The sequence below is a fragment of the Anser anser genome, assembly GCF_964211835.1.
Source record: "Anser anser genome assembly, chromosome: 1".
Taxonomy (NCBI): domain Eukaryota; kingdom Metazoa; phylum Chordata; class Aves; order Anseriformes; family Anatidae; genus Anser; species Anser anser.
Window position 1 is genome coordinate 200,691,862 of NC_139720.1, and position 27,094 is coordinate 200,718,955.

At 44.5% G+C, this 27,094-nt stretch overlaps 1 protein-coding gene across 4 annotated transcripts in view; it reads left to right on the top strand.

Moving 5' to 3' along the window:
- The first annotated feature begins 321 nt into the window (after positions 1-321).
- The window catches only part of SESN3 (sestrin 3), a 45,544-nt gene continuing 18,771 nt past the window's right edge, over positions 322-27,094 (top strand). Inside the window, exons 1-2 of one of the 4 annotated variants that reach the window (XM_083821671.1) lie at positions 322-646; positions 24,897-24,962. In XM_083821671.1, the coding sequence (XP_083677797.1) occupies positions 512-646; positions 24,897-24,962 (201 nt within the window). In that variant the 5' untranslated portion in view covers positions 322-511. Of the gene's footprint in view, positions 647-3,184; positions 3,483-24,896; positions 24,963-27,094 lie in introns of those variants that run through there. The other 3 variants (XM_083821674.1, XM_083821672.1, XM_083821673.1) reach the window with 3 other exon arrangements.

A 27,094-nucleotide genomic window follows, 5' to 3' on the forward strand; every position in this document is an offset into this window, starting at 1 on the left:
GGGGAGGGGGCGGAGCCTCCCCCTCCTCATTTGCATACCTCCCTCCCTCCCCTCCCCGATTGGCTCTCCCAACCCCCGGCCCCACCCCCGGCCCCTCCCCTCTCCCCAACGCTGCCCGGAGACGCGGCCTCTCCCCGCCCCCTCTCCCCTCCCCTCCCCTTTTTTTTACCTTCAGGCTGCCCGGAGATGGCAACGGCCGAAGCCTCATCCCATTGGCCGGCGGCTCGGCGGGGGGCGCTTCCCATTGGCCGGCCCGCCGGTCGGTGGGCGGGGCGGGCGGCGCCGATTGGCGGAGAGCTTCAGGGGGGTGTGCGCGGGGGGCAGCGGCCCGGCGGCGGGGCGCTGGGGGGCCGCGGCCGGGCGATGGGGGCGGCCGGCGGCTGCGGCTCCTGCTGCTGCTGCTGCTGCTGCTGCTCGCGCTGCGCGCACTGCTCGCGCTGCTCCCGCTGCTCCCACTGCTGCTGCTGCTGCTGAGCGGCGCGCGGCCCCCGCCCCGCCGCCCCCCGGCAGCATGAAGAGGGGCAGCGCCGCTTCCATCGCGGGTGGCGGCGGCGGTGGCGGTGGCGGCGGCGGTGGTGGGGGGGGAGCCGCCTCCGCCGCCGGGCAGTACCGGGTGTGCGGGAACTGCCGCAAGGTGCCCAGACAGGTACGGGGTTGGGGGTGGGGGTGGGGGGGGCGTAAAGGGGCTGGGGAGGGGGGGAGGGAGAGGTTGGGGGGCTGGGGAGTAGGGTGGGGGGGGGAGGAGTTGGGGGACCCCCCTTAGGAGTTGGGGGACCCCACTAAGATTTGGGGGGTGGGACCGCACTGTGATTTGGGGGGTGTGCCTCAGTAAGATTTGGGGGGGGGGGACCCCGTTAGGATTTGGGGGAGATCGCATTAGGATTTGGGGTTGCACCCCACTAGGATTTGGGGGAAGGACCCCACTAGGCTTTAGGGGGGGGACCCTCCTAGGCATTGGGGAGGACCCCTCTAGGTGCTGGAGGGAGACCCCACTAGTCTTTGAGGGGGACCCCCAGTAGAATTTGGGGGGAAGACTCCATTAGGCTTTCGGGGGAGACCCTACTAAGCATGGGGGGGACCCTGATAGAGTTTGGGGGAGCACCCCGCTAGGCTTTGGGGGGATGACCCTACTAATCTGTATGAAATGACCCCACTAGACTTTGAGGAGGACCCCACTAATCTTTGGGGGGGAACCCCACCGGTCTTTAGAGGTAGACCCCACTAGGCTTTAGGGGGGGACCCCACTAAGCTCTGGGGGAGAACCCCAGCAGTCTTCAGAGGCAGACCCCACTAGGCGTTGGGGGGGGCACCCCACTAGGAACTGGGGGCACCCCCCTAGGTGAAGGCCTGGGGAACCCCCCCCAGGCAAGGTCTAGGGGCTCCCTGTGGGTGAAGGGGGGCCCCAGCTGGGTGTAGGGGTATCAGGGCCCTCGGGGTGTAGCTGCAGGTGGGCCCTGCCACCCCCACTCTTTACCCACCAAACCCCATCCCACGGGGGCCCCCAGTGGCTCTAGGGGCCGGGGGGGCTGCTGGGGGTCACCCCGCACCCAGCCCCGCTGGGAACGTTGCTCCGCAGCGGAGCCCTGAGCAGCAGTACGGCTCAGGAGAGGTTCCCAAATCCCAGCTGATTAAAAAAATAAAATAAAACGGGGTTGGGGGGGGGAAGCCCCCCCCCAGCCCGCCCGTGCAGTTATTAAGAGCCCCGCGGAGGGGACCCGCCGCATCGCCACCTCCGCTGGCCATCTGCGGAGCTGGGAGCTCGCTGAGGTGCTTTTTGTTTGTCCAGCGCAAATGAATTAAAATTGCTGAGCTGTGCAAACGCCAGTCCCGGAGCCCGGGATGAAGGCGACGATGCCGTCCTTTAATCCGGTCCCTCCCGATCCCCTTTTGCACCGCCGGCTTCGTTCTCGTCAACGCTAAGAAAGCCTCGAAGTCACCGAGCTCAAATATTTGCGCTCTTTGTCCAAAAACTGTTTTTCTTCCTCTGTGGGTCAGGCCAAGTGCCAATCAAAGTTGTTTTTCAAGCCTCTCTTCCCTGCAGTAGGACTGCTTTTTTTTTTTTTTTTTTAAGGGTTTGGTTTTTGGAAAGGAGGTGTGTGTCTAGAGGCAGGGGGGAGGAGAAACCTTCCATCTCGGTCGGAGGGAGAAGTAGGTCTTCAAAAAAAAAAAAATCATGTTTCTCGGATATTTTAATGGAAACAAAATCTTATTAAATGTGCATGCTTGGTATGCGCAGTTATTTTTTCCATAAACTCTTGGATCATGTTACAGCTGATACTTGGTGCTGGGCTCTGAGCTCAGCTTGCGAGAAATGCAGTGGATCAGAGAAGTGCACATCAGCAGCGCCTGCCTCTTAACCGTTTCCTTCCAGCATCCCGGCCCTCCTCGGCGGCAGCTCGCTGCCTTCAGGGGGAACGGGTGCTTAAAAAGAGAGAAGTTCTCCGGGGTTAAAGCCCGAAACAGCTTCAGACTTGACATACGTCTGAAGACACACGAATTAACCGGTGCCAAATACGTCTGTGGAGAGAGCAGGGAGGGAGCGGGCTTTGTTCTGCCAAATAATCAGAATGTTTTGTTGACAAATAAACTGGTGCTTGGCAGCGCTTCTATATCTAAAATTAAATTTAAATTATTGAGTTGGTTTTTTTTTTTTTTTTTTTTTGAAGCTGCAGCCTCATCGTGCTGGGGAGGTCCTTTTATACCGCTTTAACATCGGGGTGGAGGGGGCAGGATTAGGTTTTACTTCCCTGCTAATAGGAAACTTTCTCAGATTAGATGTGTTTTTTAGCTATTTAGGGGGGATGGTGGTTGTATGGTAAAGCAGAGGAGCCCAGATGGGTCTCTTGAAGGCAACTCACTGCTGTACTGGTTTGTCTATGGTCAGTTGAACTACTTCTGTTGCAAAATTGTGGAAAGAGAAGAGAAACCTAACAGCAGCCCATGAAACCCAGCCGATCTCTTGTAGGTGTTTTGTGCTTGCACTCGGGCATCGTTGCATCTGTTTTTCCTAGGCTGGGCAATAAACAGAAGTATAAAGCTGCTGGCTCCATCTGTAGTCATTTAAAAGTTGGGCTAATGAAATCACTGTAAATTTTAACCTTTTGCACTTCACCGGCAAGCAAACAAGTAGAAAACGGGGCGGGGGGGGAAGGGGGCAGGCTTGGTGGAGCGAGACGTGAGTGCGACCTGAGTCTCCGAGTAACAATCTTCAGATAAGTGCTGCCTCATCTGTTCTTTTGATGGCTTTTTTTTTTTTTTTTTAATGCTCATGTGATAATACGCTGGGAGAATGATTGGTCTTCAAACGTGCTGAATCTCTTCTGCCCTCCTCAGTCTTAAGGCTTGAGCTGAAGGCACTCGAACGCTTGCAGCGTCGGCAGCGCTGTTGGCAAATGTCGCAGGGGGCAAAACAAGGCTGCTGCTCCCTGCCCTGTAACGAAACTGGAAATAGCCTAGCAGATTTGGGAGGCTCACAGGCGAAGGTAAGTTTCTCTTTCAGCAGGGAAACAGGAAAAGCCAGGTGCAGCCGCTCAGGTTTCGGCTAACTTCAGATTAACCAAAGTTACTTCGTGCTGCAGAAAGTTCTGCTAGGGTAGTGCTAGCGCCTGGGTAAGGATCCGATAGTCACATGTGCCTCCGAGGAGGATTTTTCGTAACAAAAATTAAATTTTCCAGGTGGATTTATTGTTACAGGACCCTTCAGATAGGCAGGTACCCTTGCAGAGCAATCGCTGCTGACCAGGAGGGCTGAGATGGACGTGGCCGCGAGAGCTAAAGCAAGGGCTGGCAGCCAGCAGTAGGCGATGCTGTTCTAGGTTCTGCGAGTCAGCCCGTGGAAAAGACAACCAAGGCAAATGCTTTGATTCAGCTTGAAATGAATGGAAGAGTGAGCAAAACTAGATCCGTATAGTTCCAGTTTGTGGGCCTGATAGGTGTGCTTTTTAACTGAAATGCAGCGGGTTTGGCATATTGGGAGGCAAAAGCACTTAAAGTGTCGTGCGAGTGCTGGAGCCAAGTATTGCACAGAGGTGGCTGAGCGTTGCTGCCATCGCTAGGGCCTGTCCTCCAGATCTAGAGGTGGAAAATCCTCCGCTGGGTGTGGGTGAGGAAGTCCCCTGGGCTGGGGAGCTCAGGAGCACAGACCTGATGGGGGCTGGAGCTTGTCTGAAATCCCAGGTTCTCGTACCAAAAAGAAATCCACATCCCGAGCCAGCCAGAAGAGCACACAGAGGAGGGGCTCGGTATGCCTTTGGACAAATAACTGCCTCAGGAAGGCTTTCAGCAGAAAGCAAAGACTCTTCAGGGGATGGAAAAATCCTGATACGCCAGGAAATGTAGGAGCAGGGAGGATTTGCCAACTGTTGCAGCTTAGTTGCAAATTGCAATGCTTATGAAGTAAAAGGGTCTTTTTTTTTTTCGTGTGTGTAAGAACAGGTCGATAGGATAGAAAAGAAAATAAGTTTAGTTCCAGAAGTAAACATTTGTTTTGTGCTAGATTTCAGCGGGGGACATAGGGGAGCAAGGACAAAATGGATGATTTTGAGTATCCCTTACTGTTGGCCTGGTGAGGTGAAGCCAGCTCAGACAACCCAGCAGGCCTGAGCCCATCTCCATGCTGGTGTCCTGGGATTTCACACAGTTTTTCCAGATCTGTTCCTGGTTTTTCAAAGAGCTGTCAAATCAGGGTGATCCTGTGACAGGGAAATCGCGCTGCATGTGATGGGCAGAATTTCCGTGCTCCTCATCCCCCATGCCAGGATCCTTCTTTAACGCGAGTCTCAATGCTAGACGAGGTACTAAAACAAATGTAGAAGGAAAAGCGTACAGATAAATGAAAAACATGTATGATACAACCCAAAGTAGGTCGCGATAAGCTAAGTAGTAGTCTTCTGCGGGTAAGATCTGTAGTGTCCTCTTCTGAAAGCTATATATTGACTAAAACAAGTGTTTTTTTTTCATTGAATGTCTGAAACAATGCCACAGGCTGAATTTTTTGCTTCAGCAGTAAGCCAGCTGAAAGCAAGCTTTGGGATTTACTGGCACAAAATGTCTTAATCGGGACCTGGGGGGCGGACGGCGGTGGGCCACGACGAGAGGGGACTTCCAGTGGGTTTTCTGCTGGTTGTTACTGACAAATTTTGGCAAGAGCAGCAGCGAGGAGAAGGGTCTCGGTGTGCAGAAGGACCCCCAGCTCCAGTCACCCTGCAGCTGGGGAGCAGGGAGGCCGGGAAGGATGGCTCTAAGCTCAACAGGCACAGAGGTGAGGATGCTTGTTTCACAAAAAGAAGCTAAAAGAGTTTGCTTTTCTAATCCTGCAGAAAGAAAGGCCGAGAGGGGATGTGATTGGTGTCTATAAATACATCAGATGGCAAGAGCCAGTGAGGAGAAATAAGATGAAGAGCAGATGGATATAAAAGGGTCGTAAATACACGTTTAGGCTGGAAAATTAAGTGTCCAGAGTGGTGAGGTTCTGGAAGAGTTTGTTCTAGGTCTAGAGCGGTCAAAAATACACTTGACAATACATTTCAAAAATACTTTTAAGATAGAAAGAGTTGTGAATGTCATCAGATGATGCAGCGCTTGCAACAGCACTGGCCTAGACTCAGTGAGCTGAGGTCACGTCAAAAAAAAAAAAGAGAAAGAGAAGAGACACTTTCATTCACTTGATTGTTCTACGTGGGTGAGTAAGAAAGTAGCCCGAAAGTGAACCAAAAATAGTCTAATGTCAGGTCTCATAAGGCTGTGTAAGCGAAAATGTGTGTCACCGTGAGTCATGGAGGTGCATGGAGGTGCTGGTACCTGTTCTGTGGAAATCAAAAGGCCTCTCAAGGACGTCTCGAATATTTTAAAGAAAGCCACCCCGGTTCAATGTATTCTGAGCATATGCAAACTAAAGCTGCCGTGCCTCTGCTGGAAGAGCCCCGCAGGTTTTCCGTGGCGTGTTATCGCGTGGTTGGCCTCGGAGGTCTGGTCGTCAGGCTTGGCTGGGGCAGAGAAGCTTACTTTGTAAAATCAAACAGCATCCTCGGCAGTTCTAGCTGCTCTCGGTAATGGTCCCGTTGCCATGCAGCTGCCTCCGTTCGCAGTTGCCTGGATAACTTCAGGTCTCCGGTGGGCCTCTCTCTGAAGGGGTTCTCAATGGGATTTGCAAACCTCGGCACGGAGAGCTAACTCTGGTTTTATCGCGTCTAATTTTAGCGACTTTCTGTTGTCTGAGGCACTCTGCGTGCTGCCGGCGTTGTCCTCCTGTCCTCCTGTCCCCAGCGCTGGAGCTGCTTCTGCGTGCTCAGCTGGGGAAGAGGTGGAGAATGTGGCCTCTGAGGGGCCAAAACCTTAACAAGACCCTCACCTTCATCAGTTGTTCTTCTTTATCTGGCTTAAAACCAGAGCGAACAACAACAAAACACACTCAAAACAAAACTTAGAAACCAGGATCCTTTCCTGTGGAATATATGCACTGAAAACCTGGTGATGACTCTGTTTTCTCTCTTTCTCCATCCTTGCAAGTCTTGCAAGTAATTCATATCTTTTTAGAGTCTGACCCTTTTAAGTAATTGTTTTCCTGGCTCCCTGTGTTAATTATTGGCTTTGGTGTCTGGAATCGGAGAGCACTATTGCTGTTCTAGCATTTCTGCTGGTATTGAGTGTTCCTCCACTTGTATCTTAAATGGTAATGTAAAACATATTCCTCATACCTTTCTAGTCTCATGTGCTGAAAATGAGAAGAGAGATTTTCATTAGACCTGTAATGAGAGTGACATGAGTGGAGCAAACCTCCAGTGGAGGACGATGTTTTGCAATGACAAGCCTGGCAGCAACCCTGCTCATTTGAAATAGTCACTTTTATTTAAAAAAAGGAAAGAAAATGTATTCTCTGAATTACAGGGAACTAGTGGAGGCAGGAGGGGAAAGAAAATGGGGAGGAGGATTTTTCTTCAAAAGAAACCTTGAGGTTTAATGTTCAGAGTGAGTTAGCCAAGCGTGGAGGTTGTCCTCTATTAAGACTTACTGTTGCTGGTAGGAGTGGTGCATTGCATTAGCCAAATCGCAGGCTGTGGTTTGGAGATGTGGATTCTGCGCGCATTTGCTTTAAATTTATGCATATTACTTAATTAGTGCTTCAAATTTCATGTCTCTTTAAATGACGATGTTTTGAAATCTGAAAAAAAAGAGATGGTTCGTTAAGCATCCTTGGTTTTTCGCCTCTCCCACGTTGGCGAGGGAGATGTTGATACTCGCTCGGTTCTGTATTAGAACTATTTTTTTTTTTTCCTGGCTAGGAAGATTTGAGAGAGAAGATATTGGTGTAATTCCCCCCTGGTTTTGCTTAGCTAGGGGAGTTTGTCTGGAGATCTTATTATCAGATTTCCATTTCCAGGGCTGGAGAGTAAGAATGGATGACAGGCGTGGTTTGCTTGGCCAGACTGAGCATTGGCTTGTGTCTAAGTGGGTCAGGATAGGCTGGGGGGAGAGGGGTGTTTGCAGCAGAAAAGAGATTCAGGTTGTCAGGAGGGAGACCTTGGTTAATGAGAAATTGCACGTTGTCAGCTTCGGAAAAGCCTGGATGGAAATAATTTACGCTGTTTAATTTCTCTGTTCTTTGCAGGTGTTCCTGTTTGTATGCGGAGATCCCTTCCGTTGTTTTCTCTGCAAGCCAGCCTGGTAGTCTGTGTTAAGTAGAAGCTATAGGGAGCATATAATGCAGATGAGCCAAATGTTTTGTGAACTGCCCTTCCGGGGAGGTAGGGATGTTCTCCACAAACAAAACTCCCGTTTATCAGTCAGTCCATTGAAGGCATTGAGGATGTTTCAAGTATTCAACCCTGTCTTACGGGGTTCTCTGTACAACACCCTGGGCAAACCAGTGTTACGGATAACACAGGGGAGGCCCTGATCGAGGACTGCTAATTCCCAATGTCTCTCCTAACCACTGGCTTCACACTTTTATTATAGGATACTTCCTGCATATCAGACATCGGATAACTATCAGCTGGGGCAGAACACCACTGTAGATGAGAATTCTCATTGCATGTTTAGGATGCTGAGAAACTAATGGCTTTGTTCTTGGTATAGACTGTATCAACCATTGATATATTCAATTATCTTCATTCTCACATCTTATTTAAATCGAGAGGTAGATGTTTTGAAGCGTAGGCTTTTTTTTTCTAGGGCATAGTGCTTGTGACAACTGCGGGCTTGACCAGATGCAAGGTAGGGAGGGGCTGAGCAGGGAGTAAATGATGGTACTCAGGGCCAGAGACAGAAATCGGTGTTCTTAATCTCGAAAGGTGCCATAAATCTTTCCTGAACGTCCCTGGTTATCTGAATTAGAGTAAGATAAATAGATAGGTACAATCTCCTGATTAAACGTCTGTTTTCTTTCTTGTTAACGGCTCTCTCGTATTTCTCTCAAGGGTAAGCATCTTGTCTTCACAGACCAGCAATGGATTTCTAATGGATTCTGGGCTTAGCATCCAACCTAGTGAACCTGGTAACACAGTTTGAGGCTACCTGCGATCCCTTTACTCAGGGCAGTGTGTGGAAAAAAATAATTTTAGAGAAATATGAAGTATTCCCAGCTTCGTTTCTTAGAAGTAGGCTGGAACCGAAGGGGATAAATAACCTGGTGTCACACAACGAGTAAGTTCCTTGTGGACTTGCTCCATATTGTGTGGTCAGCACGTGGACCACCCTTAGGGTTGTGTTTAAATTTTCGAACATACACAAGTGTTAGGTTCACATATAGGAAAGCCAGGAAATCCACATTCCTGACAATTATGTGGAACCATAGCTCTCTATTATCTCTAAAGGTGCAGAAGGCGATTGGAGGAAAAGCGAAAGGTGACTTTCAACCCAGCTTTTCATCTATTCAGAGTGAACAATAAACTCATAAATACATTCAGTATATCTCAGTTACTGCACTTCACAATCAAAATACATAATTGTATATCTGCTTAAAAGATTATTAAATTTGAACTTAGTTTTGACAGCAAAGCAGAGAGGACTGTAAATTCTTCTAAAAGCATCAGTTAACTCTAAAAGATCAATTAAATTCTTCCTGAGAAGAGAGGAATGACTGCAAAGACATCTTCTCACTTCCACATTTAATGCTCATTTGCATGTGAAAATGTTGACTTAGAGGTAACTTGGGAATTAAGAACTTGTGCTGCTGAGCAATTCCACAAAACCAAAGTCAGAGTTATATCGACGGTAGGAAGAAGTGCTAGCTGTCCTGCTGTAAACCATTCTTAGAGCAGTACAGGGTTTCTTACTCAAAATCATTTTTTATCTGTCTCTGGGCTATTACGGCATTGGATTTGCTCTTGCTGATACTGACAAAAAGATTGAAAGCCAGCATATGTTCTCTCTCCTATATGAATTGTGCAGTTAAAATATTTAATAAGGCACTATCTTAACAGCAGTGAACTTAATTTAATAGCTTGTGCTTGTAAATATGTTTAATATCTTCTACTTTAGCATGTGGTGAAGGGAATATAGTTATATTATTGGCTAAATATATCTGGAGGTGTTTTGGCCATATGGTTCTAAATCTGTTTTAATGTAATTATCTCTATTAACTTTAAAAAAATAAAAAAAAAAAATCCCTCCAAGTTGACTGACATTCTTCTCAGTAAAGCACCCTCATTGCTGATTAGAGGTGTGGAAATAGTAATTTGTTCTAGCGCTTAGAAATTTGATTAGCCCTCTAATGAAATGGAGCGCCTACACGCTGTCTAAATACTCTACCTGACACCAGTTGGATCTCATCCAGGGTGGAAGAACACTTGAAATGTTGCTTTACTACAATATGTTTTGTGTCTTGAAATCAACTGTGCTGCCTGCATGCAAATACCCCCTGGCTGTTCAGCAGGCGAGTGAACCTTGACCCTCCCTGGAAATCAGCATCAGGATTTGATTATCTGCTGAGCGTTCATTGCCTCGCTACAATAACTAGGGTAGAATTAGAAAATTAAGGAAACTGTGTATGTGGAAACACCCATGTTACTGACTGTAAGGTAGGCTTGAGCATGGCTGTACGCATACGCAGTACCTCTAGTATAACATGCAGATGATGTGGAAGCGTGCTGCTAAGACTCTACAGCTGTTGCTATTCTTGTGAAGTAATGAGCTGGTAAAAGCACACTGTAAATGAAGATTAAAGTTACAGAACTACCCCAGCGCTCTCCCCGTTACGAGCCAGCTTGTTCTGTGTCCTCCAAAGGCTGATAGAAACAACTGCTGGGTGCCATGGCAGCTGTTGTAGCACCCATATTTTAGACCCTCTTTAACTCAGCTGGATATAGTTCTCGTTCAAGAGCACTACTGCTGGAGAAGTCTGAATCATTAATTAACATCCTGCAGTGGAAACTTCCAGACTTTCATGGTAGGAAACAAGTGAAAGCAACGCTTCAGGTGCATGATCTCCATTAGTCAACAACAGTTCATTTTGACCGATCAGCTTACAGAAGACAAGCATTTGAACTAGAATCACATATAGCATTTTGTATTCTTCCTTGTAGTTCTTTATTACCTGTTTTCTCCACCGTTGTGGACTTCAGTATTTTCACTTTTTGCAATCTCCATTTTTCAACAAATCCATTGGAAGGGTGTTGAACCAAAAAAGCTGCAACTGGTTTATGCCGTTTTAATGCTTCAGGAGACTCCAGAATATTTTTTTTTCATCTTACGCTCCCTCCAGAAAACCCAAACAAGCAGTTCATTTACATTAGTAGTTCACATTTTGCCCGCAGGATATTACTGGGGGAAAAATGGACAAGGCAGTAACGTCGGGGATCGTGTAAGTAGAACCTGCTTTGAGATAAGTGACTTTTATTCCAGCAATTTAAAACTCGTTGTCTGTCCTCAACACGGGTGCTTCAAAAGTAGTTGGAAGAAAGGGTGTGTTGGTTGAAAAGGTCATCTGTAGCATAATTAAAGGATGAAGGAACCTGCAGCCCATGTTGTAGTTCTTCAGGGGAGACGGGAGTTTGTACTTGTTACACATGAGCAGAGAATAAGTGGAACAAGAGCGGTCGTTGGCCATGCTGGAGCTGTCTTTGCTCTGAAAAGCAGAATGGGAATGGAGGTGGAAGGAAGGTCTCCCTCTGTGCCCCTGTTCCTTAGGTCACTTATGCAGAAGATAGTAGATAAAGCTGTAGTTACTTGACCTATTTATCCAACAGAAACTTGCAGTACAAGCAAAAGCAGTTTGACTATCCAGTGCTGTTGCTGTTTCATATGGGACACTCCTTTGGGTTAAGCTGTGCCTCATGAATACTTACAGGCAGCATCCAGCCATCCAACATGAGTAATTCTTGTTTTAGAAGCTAGGTCTATGGCTTCAGTTCATATTTTGCAGAAAACTTGGAATACCCATTGCACAGTCTTAATTTCTGTCCATACAGAGCTAAGCTGGGTGCAAATAGAGACTGTGAATCTGTCTCTTAGGAGCTGGGCCTATTCCAATAAAAGGGTTTTCATTTGGATTTGGTTCCTTCATACGGAAAAAGGATGAGTAGGCTGGAATGTAACGGAGGGTGGAAGTAGGCAGTGCGTGTTAACCACTCTTGCGTTGCTGCAGGAGAGGTTATCCAGGCAGGGTATAAAATAAGTGCTTTTATTATTTCTGTAGCACTTGCTGGTGATTTTTTTTGTAGTCGTTTAGTCACTAAAATATAGCCAAAAGTCCTCTTAGTAAAAGTGTGGGCAGTAATCTGAGGAGACGGTGGAGCCCGGCAGCGCTGAGGTTGGCGGTAAATCTGAAGCCCTGCCAACCTGCCGGGCCGCACGGGACATGTGCTTGTATTTACACACAGTACATTTTCTATACAAGTTATGAATCTTCATTTTTAACAACCAGCATCTCTTTGGCAGGAAAATACCAGCTATGTACCATAGGTCTTTGCTGCCACCAGCTCAGCCACGTTAAGTCAGCGTAGTTCAGCGATGGTATCTTGGCAGTGACTCACTTGGGTAAGACTTAGATTAAGATGCAAAATAATATTCATTTAAAAAAAAATGGGAAGAAAGAGGAAGAAACTGCTTGACTGCAAGTATTGTTGTGGTCATTCCAGTAAGTCAGTGGCTTTCATTTATGCTACCAAGATGAGGCCTTTCCTCTGTCGGTCTCCTGTCCAAACCTCTCCCAGCCTAATCAAGCATGAAGTGGTTGGTGTGTCAGCTCCTTGCTTATTGTAAAACAATCTCCAGTCTTTCTCTTTGGAGAAATAATTTGTTCTAATTGACGACTACATTAGGATTTCCTATCGGGTGAAGAACCACAAGGGCTCACCCATGGTTTTCCATCTGTGGCCCTGGCACCCATAACTTTTCTCTGGACTTCTTTTAAGGAGTCTCCGAAAACTTGTGTAAGAAAACTCATTCCAGTAAACGTATGCGTGGTGTAGATAACACCTCCTTCTGAAAAATGCTTAGGAGTCAATTAACAAAAAAAGGCTTAAGCCCCTGGCTTAGACAGCAAGGTGCTTGCTCTTGGAAACTGTACCTTTAGGCTAGAGTAAAGCACGTTAGTCAGGGAGATTTTATTTTTCATCTGGCACGTTCTTTCTGTTTGAGTCACCGACCAAATAAAAATGGCAAAAAAAAAAACATGCTTCTCTTAAAGCAGGAGGACACTGTTCGTGTTGGACATCCAGAGGGACTATCCTTTTCCAGACAGAGCAGGGAGAACAGCGTCAGTGTTTCTTACATTATTTGAATTGTAACAAAGATGCTCAACAGTCATCAATTGTACATGAGCATTCAGCTGAGAAACTTGTGCTGAGGGGGTTTCTCATTGTTACAAAAGCTTTGCAGTGGATTAACTTCTGAAATTCTGTGGGTCATGTTAACATTTCACTGAGTGGAATTTTAGGGAACCATGGCCACAAGTTCTCTTTCCTGTAAACTAGAAGCCTTGTGTCAGCATCATATTATAATATTTTTATGGTGGCTTGAATTTTGATGTGAACAGCTTAGGTGAAGATCTTCATGATGAGGTAGCGTAGCCAATGCCTGCTTATATTCTTCCAGGTACATATGGATCTAAACAAACATCCTTTCCCCATCAATGAGTAGGGAGGGTACATACTTATGTTGTCTTCACGTTTTAACTCTTCAGGGCTTTTTCCTTTTTTCAGATCTAAATGGATGTAATTTCTGATAGGGCACATTCAGAAAAGGGGATAGATATTTCCTTCCTAAAACCAGTATTATTAAACAAAGTGTAAGGTGCTCAAAATTACAAAGTATATGATGCAATACCATCTGTGTTGAATAGATAGCCCAATAATGTGCTCACCCAGGCAGCTGAGGAGCTGTCTGATGTGGGGTGCATCCTTTAGACTGGAGTAGCAGGACCTTTTTGTTTTCTGCAACAGTCCTGTGTAGCTAAAATGCTTCTCTTTGTTTGGGTGATGCCCATTCATACCTATATTGGAAACTATATCTGAGCAAGTTCATGGTGACGTCCCCTTGGAGCGGCCTCCCAGTCTCCAAGTATTTGCAACTTGAAAACTTCCTGAGCTGGGGCTGGTTTCTCCATATTTAATAACCGTTCATGCATTTCTCTTCCATGAGCTCCAACACTTTCCTTCTGAACACACATAAACTCCAGGTGTCCCCAACATCTTATGACAAGGATTTCCACAGCTTAGTTGCACATTTTGGAAGGGGTTTAGTAGCTTTGTCTGGCCTTGTCACTCGCTACTCAGTTCCTAATCCTTTTTTTGGAAGTGTTCCATGCTATTTGTGGACTGTGACAGCCAGGAGGCCGTAAATTAAAATATCTTGACGTGCTTCTGACAGCAAGCTCAGCAGTTCAGAGTTGCTTTCCAAGACCCAAGCTACTGTAATCCTGTGTGAAAAAGATGGCAGAAAGCTAGTTGTGGAGGCACTAGCACTGACCTGAGCACGTCTTCCTCTGTTTTTAATGATCTGGATGAGAAGGTTTGTTTTTCTGAATTTTGGCGAGTTACTTCCATAAGTCTTAAGATAGTTCCTGCACAAAGATTTAAAATAACCCGTGTGATCATTTCGTACATGAAATGTGTGGAAAAAAGCAGTTAGAAAAACCATGGTTCTGCCATCTGTGTGACTTTCCTATGTCTCAGAATAGAATTTGGTTTTATTTAGTACCTGGTAAGTGAAAGGTGCTTGAAAGCATTTTTCTGCAGCAGCGTATTCTGGGACACCATTTATTTGCTCAGTAGTAGTTTTTATCCAGCTGAAAATACTGCAAGAACACAGGCTTACGGAGAGAGAGCATTAGCAGGGATACAGGATGGGCGTATTTTTGTAGTATGGGGCTTCTGCAATTTTAACATCTCTTTGAGATGCCACAAAGAAGCATTAGTGATATCCTGCAGGTGATGAACGTTGCTTGACAAACACAGCGGCCATCACGCTACTGGTGTGGCCAGTGCAGCCTTGTTTCTGCAGATAGTCTATCATATGAGTGGTTGAAGCCGGGAAGGAAATAATTTCAGTGAGGTGGTATGGGGGTCAGAGCCCAGCTTCCTCCCCTGCAACTGTGGGGGGATTGAGATTCTAATCAGAGGAGGAAATTATTGTTATTTTTTCCATTAAAGTGCAAAGATAGAACTTGTTATACTCACCATGAGCAGATCTCTGAATGATTCTTTTCTGTCCAAACTGTCTAGCTTCATCAGTTAAACCAAAAGCTGGGCAGCAACTGAATTAACATTTGTCTGGTTTTTCGAGCAGGTTGCGCAGCTGAGCTCCACGTGCCCACCTGCCCAAGGAGCTGCCAGCCAGAGACTTCTTTAAAGCTACCTTTAACTATTTCTGGAAGAGCTGCAGTTGCTCTAGTGACTGCAGTGCAGACATAACCTTCAGAGTCTTATCCTTGGTAAAAATCTAAGTCTTTACGTTTCAAGGCATGCAGTGCCTGATTTTTTGTCTCTGTGCTTTGTCATAATGAATGTGGCGGCATTGCCAAAGAGGAGAGGTGAGAGAATGCAGCCTCGGTGCCAGCCTCTGTTTAAACAATTCTCCCAGTCTGCTTTTATAGTAGCTTGCAGTTAAGTGCACCTTCCTGCAAATCCTTGGTGGGGATGATCTCTGCTGGAATACTGTAGCACTTGAAGATGTTCCAGCATAGATTGCAATGGAATCTGTTACAGGTTTTCTTTAAAATACATTGTTGGAGCATTTTGATGTTTACAGCCCTTACATTAATCTTATATTTCAAACAACATATTTGAAATAGAGTTTAAAAAAAATCAGCCACTTCCTTCACAGTAGAAGGACGCTGTTACGCATTTACAGTATGGATGAATACCATTCAATTTTGCTTGCTTACAAGGCATGTATTTTCAGACAATACTTCTATTAAAAATTCAGTGGAGCATTCTTAGGAAGCAGTTCTGCCAGGGATACATGATGGATTTACATAACCCTAGGGGTCTTTCTCTCTCTTTTTTTTTTTTTAATATCCCCCAGTTATGCCTCTCCAGTTGGCAGTGTGCCCAATAACTGTGTGCACATTTACGAACTGAAGTATTTAACTATTCAGTTACTGTATGGTAAAGAGGTCGTGCTATCAGTGTAATAAATGTTTAGGTTTAATTAATTCAGGCCTGCCAAAGCAGCCACTGTTTATCTGTGCCTTCTGCCAGCGGTCGGTTCTACCCCTGGCCGTGGTCGCTGCTTGCTCTCCACAAGAAGATGGCGGCCTCGTGCGGGACCGGCCCGCCTGGGTAGGCCACGCTTGGGCAAACCGTGGCAGTGGGTGACGGGCTGTGCCATGCTGCCTCTGAGACTCGTTATCGGCATCACCGGCCCAGCTGCTGCTGAAGCAGGTTGACCCGATGCCGTTTTGCCGATTCAGAGGCTAAACGCCGCGTTCTCCAAGCTCCCATAATGGTGCTCTGTCTCGGGATGTCAGACTCGGGCTAATTCTGAAGGTGGCAGTGGGCCAAGGCACAGATAAAACAAGTCCCAGCTTAAAACGCTGGAGTTTTTCACTGTAACTTTTGCCCTTGATATCTGATGCTATTGAAACAGAAAATGCTCTTCTGCCGTGCTCGTAGGATTTTGAGTCATCCCAGCAATCACAAGAACATCTTCTGTCCTGAGGGCGTTTCCTGGGGACCATACAAACCTCCAGTGTTAGCTTTGGGTGTGCAGGGAGGGCAGGAGGCGAGGTTGCCTTGCCTGCTCCAGGGACTGATAAACAAGAAGCTTTGTTAGTCTCTCGTTGTATTTACTCATTTCTTCTGGAGGCTGAAGTAGGCTATTTGTTGTCTCGCAGCAGTACAGGTCTTGCCTATCGTCAGATCATGTCATCTGACCTGGTATCCCACGGATTCCTGTTCATCTGCATGGGGAAAACAAGCCTTGCTATGGCACAATTCATTTCATCTAGAGCTGGACACCAGCTTTCTTTTTTTGGTTGTTAGTTGGCTAACTCTGATTCGGGTGTCAGTGTTTGGTCAGTTGAATTTCACCCATGATTTTTGATACGGATTGGGGCATGGATAAGAATTTAGGTTTTGAGTTTTGGATTAAATTAGATGGAAGTGATTCTCTAGCAACAAGTAAACAGAAGAAATGGCTGTTTGTCTCTCATCCTTTTCGTGTGTTAATAATCAATGCTTAGGCTTAGTTGTTGGCACCTTTAGTTGAGCAAATCTTCTCATGAAGAGTTTTCATTTTTCCAGTCAGGAGCCTTACCTTCTCAGGTAGCTGTACTCTGTACTTCAGTTATATTGCAGTTAAGTGACAGGTGTGATTTCTACATGATACGTTCATATCTGTTCTTGGTTTGGCTTCTTAAATAATTGTTTTGCAGCAAACAGAACAATCTGATGTTTGACTTGCAGTCCTTGTCTGTCTGCTTCCAGTTTTAGTTGAATGTTACTTTTGGTTAGTAGCTGCAAACAACTTGTAAACTATAGGGTGGAGAGGGTGATAAAACACAAGTGGGACTAGAAGAGGATGTAGGTAGGTTTTCTTCATGAAAAAGGAGAGGCTTTTCTGCCAGTAACTGTGTGTTCACTTCTGAGTTTTTCTCCTGTAGGTTGAGTGTGCCGGATATCTTTCAAAGACTGAGGAACTGCTCTTGGACTTCTGCTGCTTGGCCATCCATCTTGGGTTGGGTAGAAATTGCTGCCCTTTAGTTTCTAATTAGCGTGGATTGTGTTGTTAATAGCTGGTTGAGGGATGGGAACTTGGGATAGGCTTCCTTTTATTGTGTGAAATCCAGAAGGGCTGTAACCTGTTACCAAAGCAAAAGCTCCACATCAATTGTACTGCACTGGCTCTCTTCCCAGCTCCTTGCACCACTTCATCAGCTGTTAGGCACAAAGATGCTGAATTCTTAACATTAAAAGTGACTTTTAAATATTTTGAAATGCCGTTCCATAAGAAAAAAAAAAATCCTACAGTTTGACTTCCTCTGCTAATTTTTATCTTTATCGCTTAGTTTGCTTTTTTGGAGTTGTACAGTCTGTTAAGAGGAAGAAAGCATTGCAAAACCACTTGAAGTACTGTTAACAAATGACTGTAGGCCAGGACTTTTACTTCGTGAACCCTAACATTTTGACATTGTTTGCTGTGAACATCTCTTCTATTACTTCTGGACATATGTCCTTGGTTTAACCCATTTTAGGAAGGGCTCAGTCCTAAAGACGAGTTCTGCACTGTCAGCAAATAGTGTTGTGTATTACTTAAATTACTCCTCTTCGTGTTTTTGCTTTTGGCTTGGTTTCTTTTTTTTTTTTTTTTCCTTTACATAAATAGCTTTGAGAAAGAGAACAGCAAGTTTATGCTTCTAATGTGCATCCACATTTTTGAAATTGCAACAAAATTTAATTTGAAATGGCTTGCAGATATCTTCTGAAGCTGCAAAACTTCTGATTTATCACCTTAAAGACCGTAAGCAGATTTTATTTCATTAAAAAATGATACATCAATGAATGTTTGCCAATAAATTCCAAAATTTCACAGCTTTGGTGTGTAAGCTTTTTTGTCCTTGTCAGTCAGAATCTCCCAGGAGCCCTGAAATGTGAAGACAAGTAAACTGTGTCCATCTTTCCGTCTAGTCAGCAAGACTCTGTGTAGTTTTCAATATTATATTAAGCCTGTATAAATTTATGAGAAGTATTAAAGTTTCCACTTGAAATGAATTGGACATGTCATAAACTGCCGCCACATTTCTGAACTGTTCTTCTGATGGTGGATAAATTAAAATGAAACTTGGCGTAGGTAGAAATAAACAAGGATGGCTTTGAATGATAGTGGAAGCTAGGACACGGTCAGTGTTCAGATAACTTTTTTTTTTTCCTTGCTTTCTTCTGTGAGGACAGAATAAGCAGGCAGTCCAGTATAGCCCTGAAATTGTGTTAGGTATTGCTGAAACCCAGAGCATTTGGCTGTGGTCAGAGCACGTGGAGATGGACCATTCTCCCAGCATCCAAGAACCGAAAGTGGAAATGTATTCAGTAAGCAGTAATAGGGGCAGTAGGATCCAGTTTGGAGGTAAGGTCCTAACCAGGAGCAGTAAATAATGCTGCCTATGCCACGTGAACTAAGATGTGTTTGTGTGTGCCAGGCTCAATAGCAGGGTTCTGCAGCATGAAATCTGAGATTTAACCAATGTATTTCCATTTTGAAGAATTGTAAGATAAATCTGAGATTGGGCTGAAATTGATGCCTTTGGGGTGATTCAGCCAGAGATAGGGAGCCCTGAACCCAGTTCCCCACTCACACCCTCAGTGTCCAAATGCCTGGTGCAGCTGACAAAGCCCATCAGATAACCTGGTTCACAGGTTTAACCTGAACTGCACTCCATGGGCTGGGCCACAGTGCTCAACATAGGCATTAGGTACAATTTAGGATGCTTGAGGGTATCCAGGGCATCTGTAGGGACTAGCAAATACTATAGAGACGTGTGGGAAGCCTGTGCCCTTTGGGAAGGTGGTTGGGTGCCAAGTGAGAAGCTGCAGGGAGTCTTTAGTGGCCCTCAACTCTGCTCTTTAACGCTTCTTCACCTTGTTCTCACTCTGCTGGAAAAGGAGTTGAGGCTCCTTGCTGAAATGGAGACACCTCAGCGTAGGTGTCCCAATGAAGGACTCAGCTCTTGGTTGTTTCTGGAGATGCAGAATAATGTGTATTTATGAAGAGAGAGATCACTGAATTTAAATAGCAAAGTTCCTTAGAAATGCTAGATGGTAGCAAAATTGCTTGTAGATTGTAATACAAGAGAAGGTTAAAGATTCTTCTATCAAGAAAGAAGGAAATAAGTTTGTGGCTGGGTAACGTACCTGCAGTACATCTCAGACTCTGAGTGACTAGTAATAAAAAATTTGAGCATGGGAAGCGATCAGAAAACTCCTATTAGTCAAAAATTGAGTTGGTGAACTTCTTCAAGTGCTGACCAAGAGTTGAAGCATGTTATTAATACTGTAAATGATTACTTTTTAGAGCAGCAAGTCTTGGTGCTTGGAAGATGGAGCTATAGTATTACTGGAAGATTACCAACTAAATTATTTTCCTTTCAGAGAGCAACCTTCTGAATAGTATCTATTGAGATTGAGTAATGAGAATATATATTCCTTCTTCCTTCAAGATCTCAGAGAGAAAACAAGATAGACTCTTGATTGGACAATGTCAAATTGTCAAAGAAGATATGGAGTAAATCTTTATTCTTTAGTTTAAAAAGTCAAGCATGTCACTTCCCTGATTATCACATTTTTTTTAGCATATTGTTCCTTTTAAATTGCAAGCAGAGACAAGTGCTGAACATGGTTACAGGAGTACAACAGAGCAACAGTGACAGTACAGGTTTTTGTTGTAACTGAATGTAACGTTCACAGGATAGAGTAGCTGCAAGAAATTTTTGAAGGGCGGATGTTGGATATCTAATGAAAACATTTCTCAGCATGCTAAATTGCAAAGATTTATGTGTGTGTACATAAGTAAGTTTTTATGGAGTGTAGTGGAGCTTAAGAGGCAATTTAGTAAATTGAATTAAAAATACATATGCTTTTGATGATTTTCTGATAGGGAGACAATAAAATATGAATAGGCAAATAATCCTAAACTAGGAGCATTTATGTTCCTATGCTGGGAAGTTCCTATGCTGGGAACTTGCAGGTATACAGAAATGATTTACACAAAGTACCAGTAAAATACAAACAAGAGGGGAAAAAAAATCAAAAACAGGAGGAAAAACCATAAATACAATCAAATGCTTAAAGGGAGTAGATGAAGTCTGCTGAACTTGCAGAGATTTAATTAACTCTTTGCCCTTCTGTGCAGTAGGAAGACTGTAGGGACTTTCCTATTCCAAACGCACGTTCTGTGCAAGGTCAGGGAATGGCCTTGGCAGAGAGAAATATCTGAGGAAGAAGTGTCATAAAGCAGCAGAAAAGCAGAGTAATAAAGCGGAGGGTGAATGGTATTTACCCTTTGGAAATCTCGGAGAGAAGGCGTGAAGCAGAACAGCAGACAACCTGGGTATTGTGCAGCAGGACAGCGCTTGGAGATGGGAGGGCTTGTAATGGCTTTCTTTTAAATAGATAATAATGAGGGCCTAAGAAATAGTTGGGGAAATGTAACCTCAGCATGAGCGTGGCTTAAAGTCACAAATAAAACCCATTTTCCATGTCTGGGGGGGGACTATTAGGGAAAATCAGTAAATATAATAAATAGGAAATAGTTATTTATAACTGTTCCCCCAAAGAAATTCCTGCTTATTTAGGGGAAAAAATTTTACTCCTCAGCAGAAACTGATTTTGGGATGCCCTTAGGACTTATATTTGATCTAGTGCTATTTATTATCGTGGTGTCTTTCTTGTGGTTGGGATTTTTGTGGAAGTAGTGACTCTGAGCCCTTCACCAGCCTTTCTGTGCTGCTTGCACTGTTCTGGGACCCCGGAGGACCCAAGTGGCAGCATCACTGCAGCTCACAGAATTCCCTTTTGAGGTACAAAATGTTTCTTTCCAGTGATTTTTTTTTCCCCACTCACAGCGTGACCATCTTGATGCGAAGTGCGGGATGAATTAGCTCACATGCACTACTTCTGTGAGAAGCCTCCATACACCCGGATCGCTCCAGCAGCTTTCTGCTTGCCTGTGCTTTCTGTGTTCACGGATATTAAAAATGTGCTTTCTAAACCAGCTGCTTGATCAGCCCTTCCAGATTACAGCTCCGTTTTCATCTGCTTCAAATAAAATTAGCCTCTTTTTACAGCTTGCTAAAAATAGTCTTTTCTTTACAGCCTCAGGACATGGTGACTCATGTGATAGCGAAGAGGAAGAAACTTTATTTCTCTAAACTTCAGCCTCCAGCAGGAAAGCTGCTGCAGGCCGGCCTTGCTCCCAGCTACCACATGTGGCTCAGGGCCTTGCTGTCAGCCAAGGGGCTCCGGCTGCCCTGTCCTCACCGCCATGTCCCAGTGTCTCCTTGGTTCTTGAGGGAAGGTGTGAGGCCACCACGGTAACTAGAGTAGAGCTTCGAGATGATAGAATCACAGAAGGAATGAGGTTGGAAGGGACCTCTGGGTCCATCTGGTCCAGCCCCTGCTCAAGCAGGGACACCCAGAGCAGGCTGCCCAGCACCATGTCCATGAGGTTTTGAAGATCTCCAAGGAGGAGACTCCACAGCTTCTCTGGGCAACCTGTGCCAGTGCTCCATCACAGCACAGAAGTGCTGCCTGGTGGTCAGAGGGAACTTCCTGGGTGCCAGTTTGTGCCCATTGCCTCTTGTCCTGTCACAAGGTACAGCTTTTGGCTTTGGGGTGCTTTGGCAGAACACATCCAAGGAGGAAGATGTTTCTCACTGCTGAGTGCAAATTAGACATTCACATGGAAAATAGTTCCGCTTCACAATCCTTAAATTCCCAATATTTGGCTCATGACACTGTTCCAAGTACAGCTTAAGGACAGAAAGCAAGTCATGGATAAAATTTCCTCAGGGCTGACACGTAGGTTTGTCTGTCCATCACACCGCAGCGTGCTGCTGTGGAGGTTGCACCTTGGCGTGCAGTGGGCTCCCTCTGCCAGTAACCTTCCTTGGCCTGCTTCTCTCTGCTTATATTTAAAGCTCTTCGTTATCATTCTCTTTCCTAATCAGCACCCCCAGAAAAGACTCTTCATGTAAATGGAGTTGGTTGCAAACCTTTTGAGATCACTTATTCATACTCCAGCAATGCGTTGATGGAGGAACACGAAGCAGAAATGGCTTGTGGACGTGCATATGGTATTTCAGTTGCTGAGCAACCTGTTCCTTGGTTCAGTCATTTAGCATAAGAATCCAATTTCAAATAAGATATTTGGGACCCTGCGTGACTTAGTATGCACCAGCCAGCGTAACCTGCAAGGACGAGTTGAGCAGGAAATTGAAGCAGCTTTCTTGGGAAACAAAAAAAAAAGTTTTGTGAGAACTTCTCATAATGAAGGACCGTATATCTAAACCATTGCTTTCTAATTCCCGTGTGTAGCTTTTCATGTTTGAGTCCTTGGGTAGGTCTTAGATCCCTGCTCCATATACAGCATGCCCAGGAGCAGTGGTTTTTATCTACACTTTGACAAAGACAACGTTATCTTACTGAGTGCTTGCAAACTTCCCGTGTTTTTATTAATAGCATCCTAAGAACAAGCTCGTTTTAGCTCGTTTTAGTAAACCAGAAGCTTTGGCATGAAGGCAAAATAAACTTTTCCGCTGGTGGAAGCGAATAGTATACACCTCCAGTAACTTGCCTGAAGGGTTGAGGCAGCCATGTTGAATGGGGAACGTAGGGGGTGGAGGCCATAGCCCACCAAAAGTGGGATAATAATGCTGCTTTTTGCCCCAGTCTGGCCTAGATGGGCAGCTGGGCAGAGCAGGGTATAATTCAGTGAGCATACTGGTGGAAGCAGTGGTTCAGCTCTGCTTTCGATGTGCCCTTATGCCAAAGGCTAAAGGTTTGCAGCTGTCCAAGTCGTCTCCCTCACACATGCTGTTTCCTCCAGATATTTGGTATGAATTGAAGGCTTTCAAAGTCTAATATCCAAATAACCCTCCTAAAACAAGAAATACACAACATTCAAAGTAATTCGGAAAAGATTTCTTTTTTTGAAGGGTGATAAAGGTGACTGACTGCTAGCAGAATTGTACGTATCCGAGCCTCGAACAGCTATGTGGAGAAGGGGTTGCACAGACAGTTATCCAGTCCCTGTACTTTTTTCATGACTTCAGACTGCATATACGTGATTCATAAGGAGTATGTTGCAGTGCCGTAGGGCTGTGACAGCAGGCAGTGGTCACAGTGAGTTGTCTCCTTGTTTTTATGCAGTGGATTCAGCTCATTTCAGAAAATAAGTGAAAGCACGCATGAGTACATTCTTCATCATTTAACAGCTAATTATTCCAAAGTAACAAATTTAATTGTCGAGAGAGTTTGTTTTGGAACATCTTTCCTGAATAATCGCTGCTGGTTTTTGCATGTTTTTTCATAATCTAATTTTAAAAAGGACAGGATGTTTTTAAGACACAAAGCAGTTGTTACGCATTTCTAGCATCTTCATGTTCCTGTGTGGAAATCGGTGGCACGCTCGCTCTCAGAGCCATGCTGGTCTTTGTGTACGTGGCCATTAAACGTAAGCCTGCCTGGTAGAGTCATTGAGGTATTTAAGGGTCATTTGTTATGGAAAACCTCAGACTTTTACGTTAGGGGCATGAAATATTTGGCATGCAAATCTGATACTGCTGTTGATGGGTAACTTATTAAGAGTCGCTTGCACTGCATTGTCATTAGTGACCTTAGAAAAACGCGCAGCGACAGTGTCCAGATATGTGGAATATAGCTGGAAAGAGGAAAAGAAGGAAGGCAAGAAGTAGCTGTTTTAAATTACTGCAAGGGGAATTTAGATGAGACATTAGGAAAACTTTGTGGTGATCAGAGGAGTTAGTCACTGAGCTGAGAAACCTGGGGAGACAGAGGAACCGCTGTCTCAGGGTCTTCAGGAGCACGTTAGATGGATGTTGGTCAGGAGTGGTGCTGGAAGGGCTCCTCTTCCCTCCAGGTGGGTCAGAGAGCCAGGAAACCTCTCCAGGTCCCTTCTCACCTTCTCTCTGTCAATGGCAGCAGTGTGAAAGCCTCCATAGCTTTTCTTAGTTCAATTTCGTATCCCTGATAAATCAAAAAGTACTCTGGCTCTTGTTACACTGCCTGCCTATCATGTGCTTAAAATAACATCATCAAAGGGAATTTAATAATTTTTAGGCTCTGGCCATTTTTCTAGCTGTGGTTGGCACATCAAGATCTGTATTGCATGTTTTATCCTTTCCTGGGCTTGGCAGCTGAGCAACGTAGTCTTTTTGTCTTTTGCTTTGGAAGGAGTCTTTAACTGGGTCTTGCTGGTGCATATGTGGGGGGGGAATGGGCTTTTCAAGACGGGATTTGGCACACAAAGTGCTTGTACTCTTCTAAACACTTAGAATCTAATTAGATTCTCATAATGAAAAAACAACTTTTTGATTATAATTTCCCAAGTGTGGGCTTTGTGCACATAGTGGTGGTGATAGTTTTTTTTTTCCTCCCCTCTGCTTTCAGAACTTCAGTCTAGTAAATTGCCAGTTTTAGCATTGTGCCACATTTTTGATTGCTGTTGTCCACGTATCTTTAACCCAACCTATAAAATAATCAGGATCAAATTTTTATTATTTTTTTGTCTTGTCCCTTGCCAAAATTCATACAGTTCTTTCGAGCAAAACACGGGAGACGCAAAGGCATCGTGGTGTGATGACTTCACCTGTTCACTGGGCTGTAAAACATGCAGGTGGCCTTGGGAAGAGAACCAAGTCAAGGCCTTTAAGATCTAATCTTGCAAGATAAGGCGAGTTAATGTGTTATTCCTCATGCTGATAGAATTATGTGTCTGTTTTGCAGGAAAAAAGAGTCCAAGTCTCTCCACCGTTAACAAGAGGACCAAGTGCCTTTATACCAGAGAACGAAGTAAGTTTGAGCTGAGCTGGTTGTGTGGAAGCTTTTTTTTTTTTTAATGGAAACACTGGAGGGCAGTTTTACGGCTTGCTTGCCCAGTGGTAAATACCTGGATGAGTCCCGTTGTCAGCACAAGCAATGGTTTATCCAGAGCAAGCTCCAGTGGATAAGAACCGTGCTGTCCTTTCATATGAGTGCTGCCAGTGGTCTTGCTCTCAGTTGTCCACGCTCCCTGAGACAGTTGTGAGTGCTGGCTCTGCTCTTTTTGTGGGGGATGATCAGTTCTTACTCCTAATGTCAGGCCTGAGGGGAGACCTACTCGGTACTGCAGCAGTACGGTTATATAGCTCTCAGGGCAGTCTCTGACCTTCAGTCTGAGTGAACCTAAAAATATGACTAACTTCTTAGACTATAACTGCGGCTCTTTAAGAGAATTTATGGTCGAAAGGAACAGTTTGACTTCAGACTCGAGATTTCTGTGCATGATTTAATGTTCAACTTAAGCCTTGGTTTGCACCTTGCTACAGTAAATAGAAACTTCCCTTTGCTGTAGTTGTTTTACCCTGATGTTAATCTTCCCAGAGTATTATTTATTGATTGATGAATTGTTTAGGATGGCAGACTATAAAACCAGGGCCTTTTTTGTTTTGCTTTTAAGTAGTTACTAAAGGCAGATAAGTCACATGCTAGAAGGGCCAAAAAGAAATTTTTGAAAGATAAGATATCTGTCCTTTGAGTCTCTCTCTGTTTATACACTGTGAAGACTTGAAACTAAAACCAAACGGAGTCAGTTTAAAGCCTGGCATCAAGAAACATAATGAAGCAAAAAAAGATGTCAAAATGAGCCTTGTAGACTTGAGAAAGGGGGAGCGGAATGAGTTGCAGCCAGCCAAACTTGTGAGAAGGACTTCACTTGTGTATAAAACATGAACGTGAGATGCTGAACCTCATAATGATTTGATTTTTCTCATTAAGATAATGATAACACAAAAATGAGAAAAATGAATGTAATTAAAATGTTAAAATATAACGTTTTGAGAGGATTCTTAATGAATTTATTTCACAACCAATGCACTTGGAAAAAAAGTGCTAGCTAACGGTGCACAAGGAAAGCACTGAGCCTTCAGAAGGAGTAACCTCAGCAGCTAGCAGGGGTGGAACCTCCACCTGTAGGAATAAAACAGTTAGGCAGTGTCACAAACCAATGTTAAATATTGTTCGCTTAGCAAACAACTACTTTTTTTCCCCCTATTCCTTGGCATTAAGTAATGTAGTGGATAGGAAGGATGTAGCTAGAGATTGATCACCCATTCAGCGTCTCACAAATCTTGCTAGGAACATTGCTGTTATCAAAGCCTGCTTTATTTTCATAATGAAAAGAATATGGACAGAGCCACAACAAATTAATTGTAAAGCTTCCTGTTAAAAGTGCCATGAGGCTTTACAAGCAGAATAAAAAAGTGTTTTTGTAAATCCATGGATGGTAATAAATCAGGAGGAAGTACATACACAGTATGAAGAGGATAGTAGTATAGGTGGAGATAAATCTCAGAAGCAATAATGCTGCATATTGCTGTGCCTCACATAGCAACGGCGCAGTCCTACAGGGTTATATTTCAGTTCTGCCAGCAGAATTTCTTCTCAGTGGGACTGAAATGTGGAATTTTCCCAAGAAACTACTAAATGAAACAGACATATCTTGAATACCTGGAAAATAAACTTGCTTAAAAAATACAGGGGAAGCCTTAAAGTGGAATAATGGATATGTAATAGTGAGTGAGATAGAATGATCTCTAATGTATGAATAAAGTTCTGTTGGTAAAATCGTTCCTAAAGAAAACTGAAGAGGCATCATTTTTGGTACAAAACAAAGAAAAGCTGTAATAGTGAAGAGCAACACGTAAAATTTATGAGGCTGCCTGACTGTGTCTTCTCTTTCTCTCTGGGCCCACAAATTAAAACAGGGGACTGCAGTGGTGAAAAATGGAAAGGTAGTTCATGTTGTTCATGTTTCTTTGCATATAAATGAGATTTGATGGAAAAAGATTTAAAACACAGTATATTCATGAACCTATCACAAAGAAGGAAGACATACTTTAAATAAAATAGCTCGGCAAGAGCTGTGTCTTCTTGGTTTTAGGCAC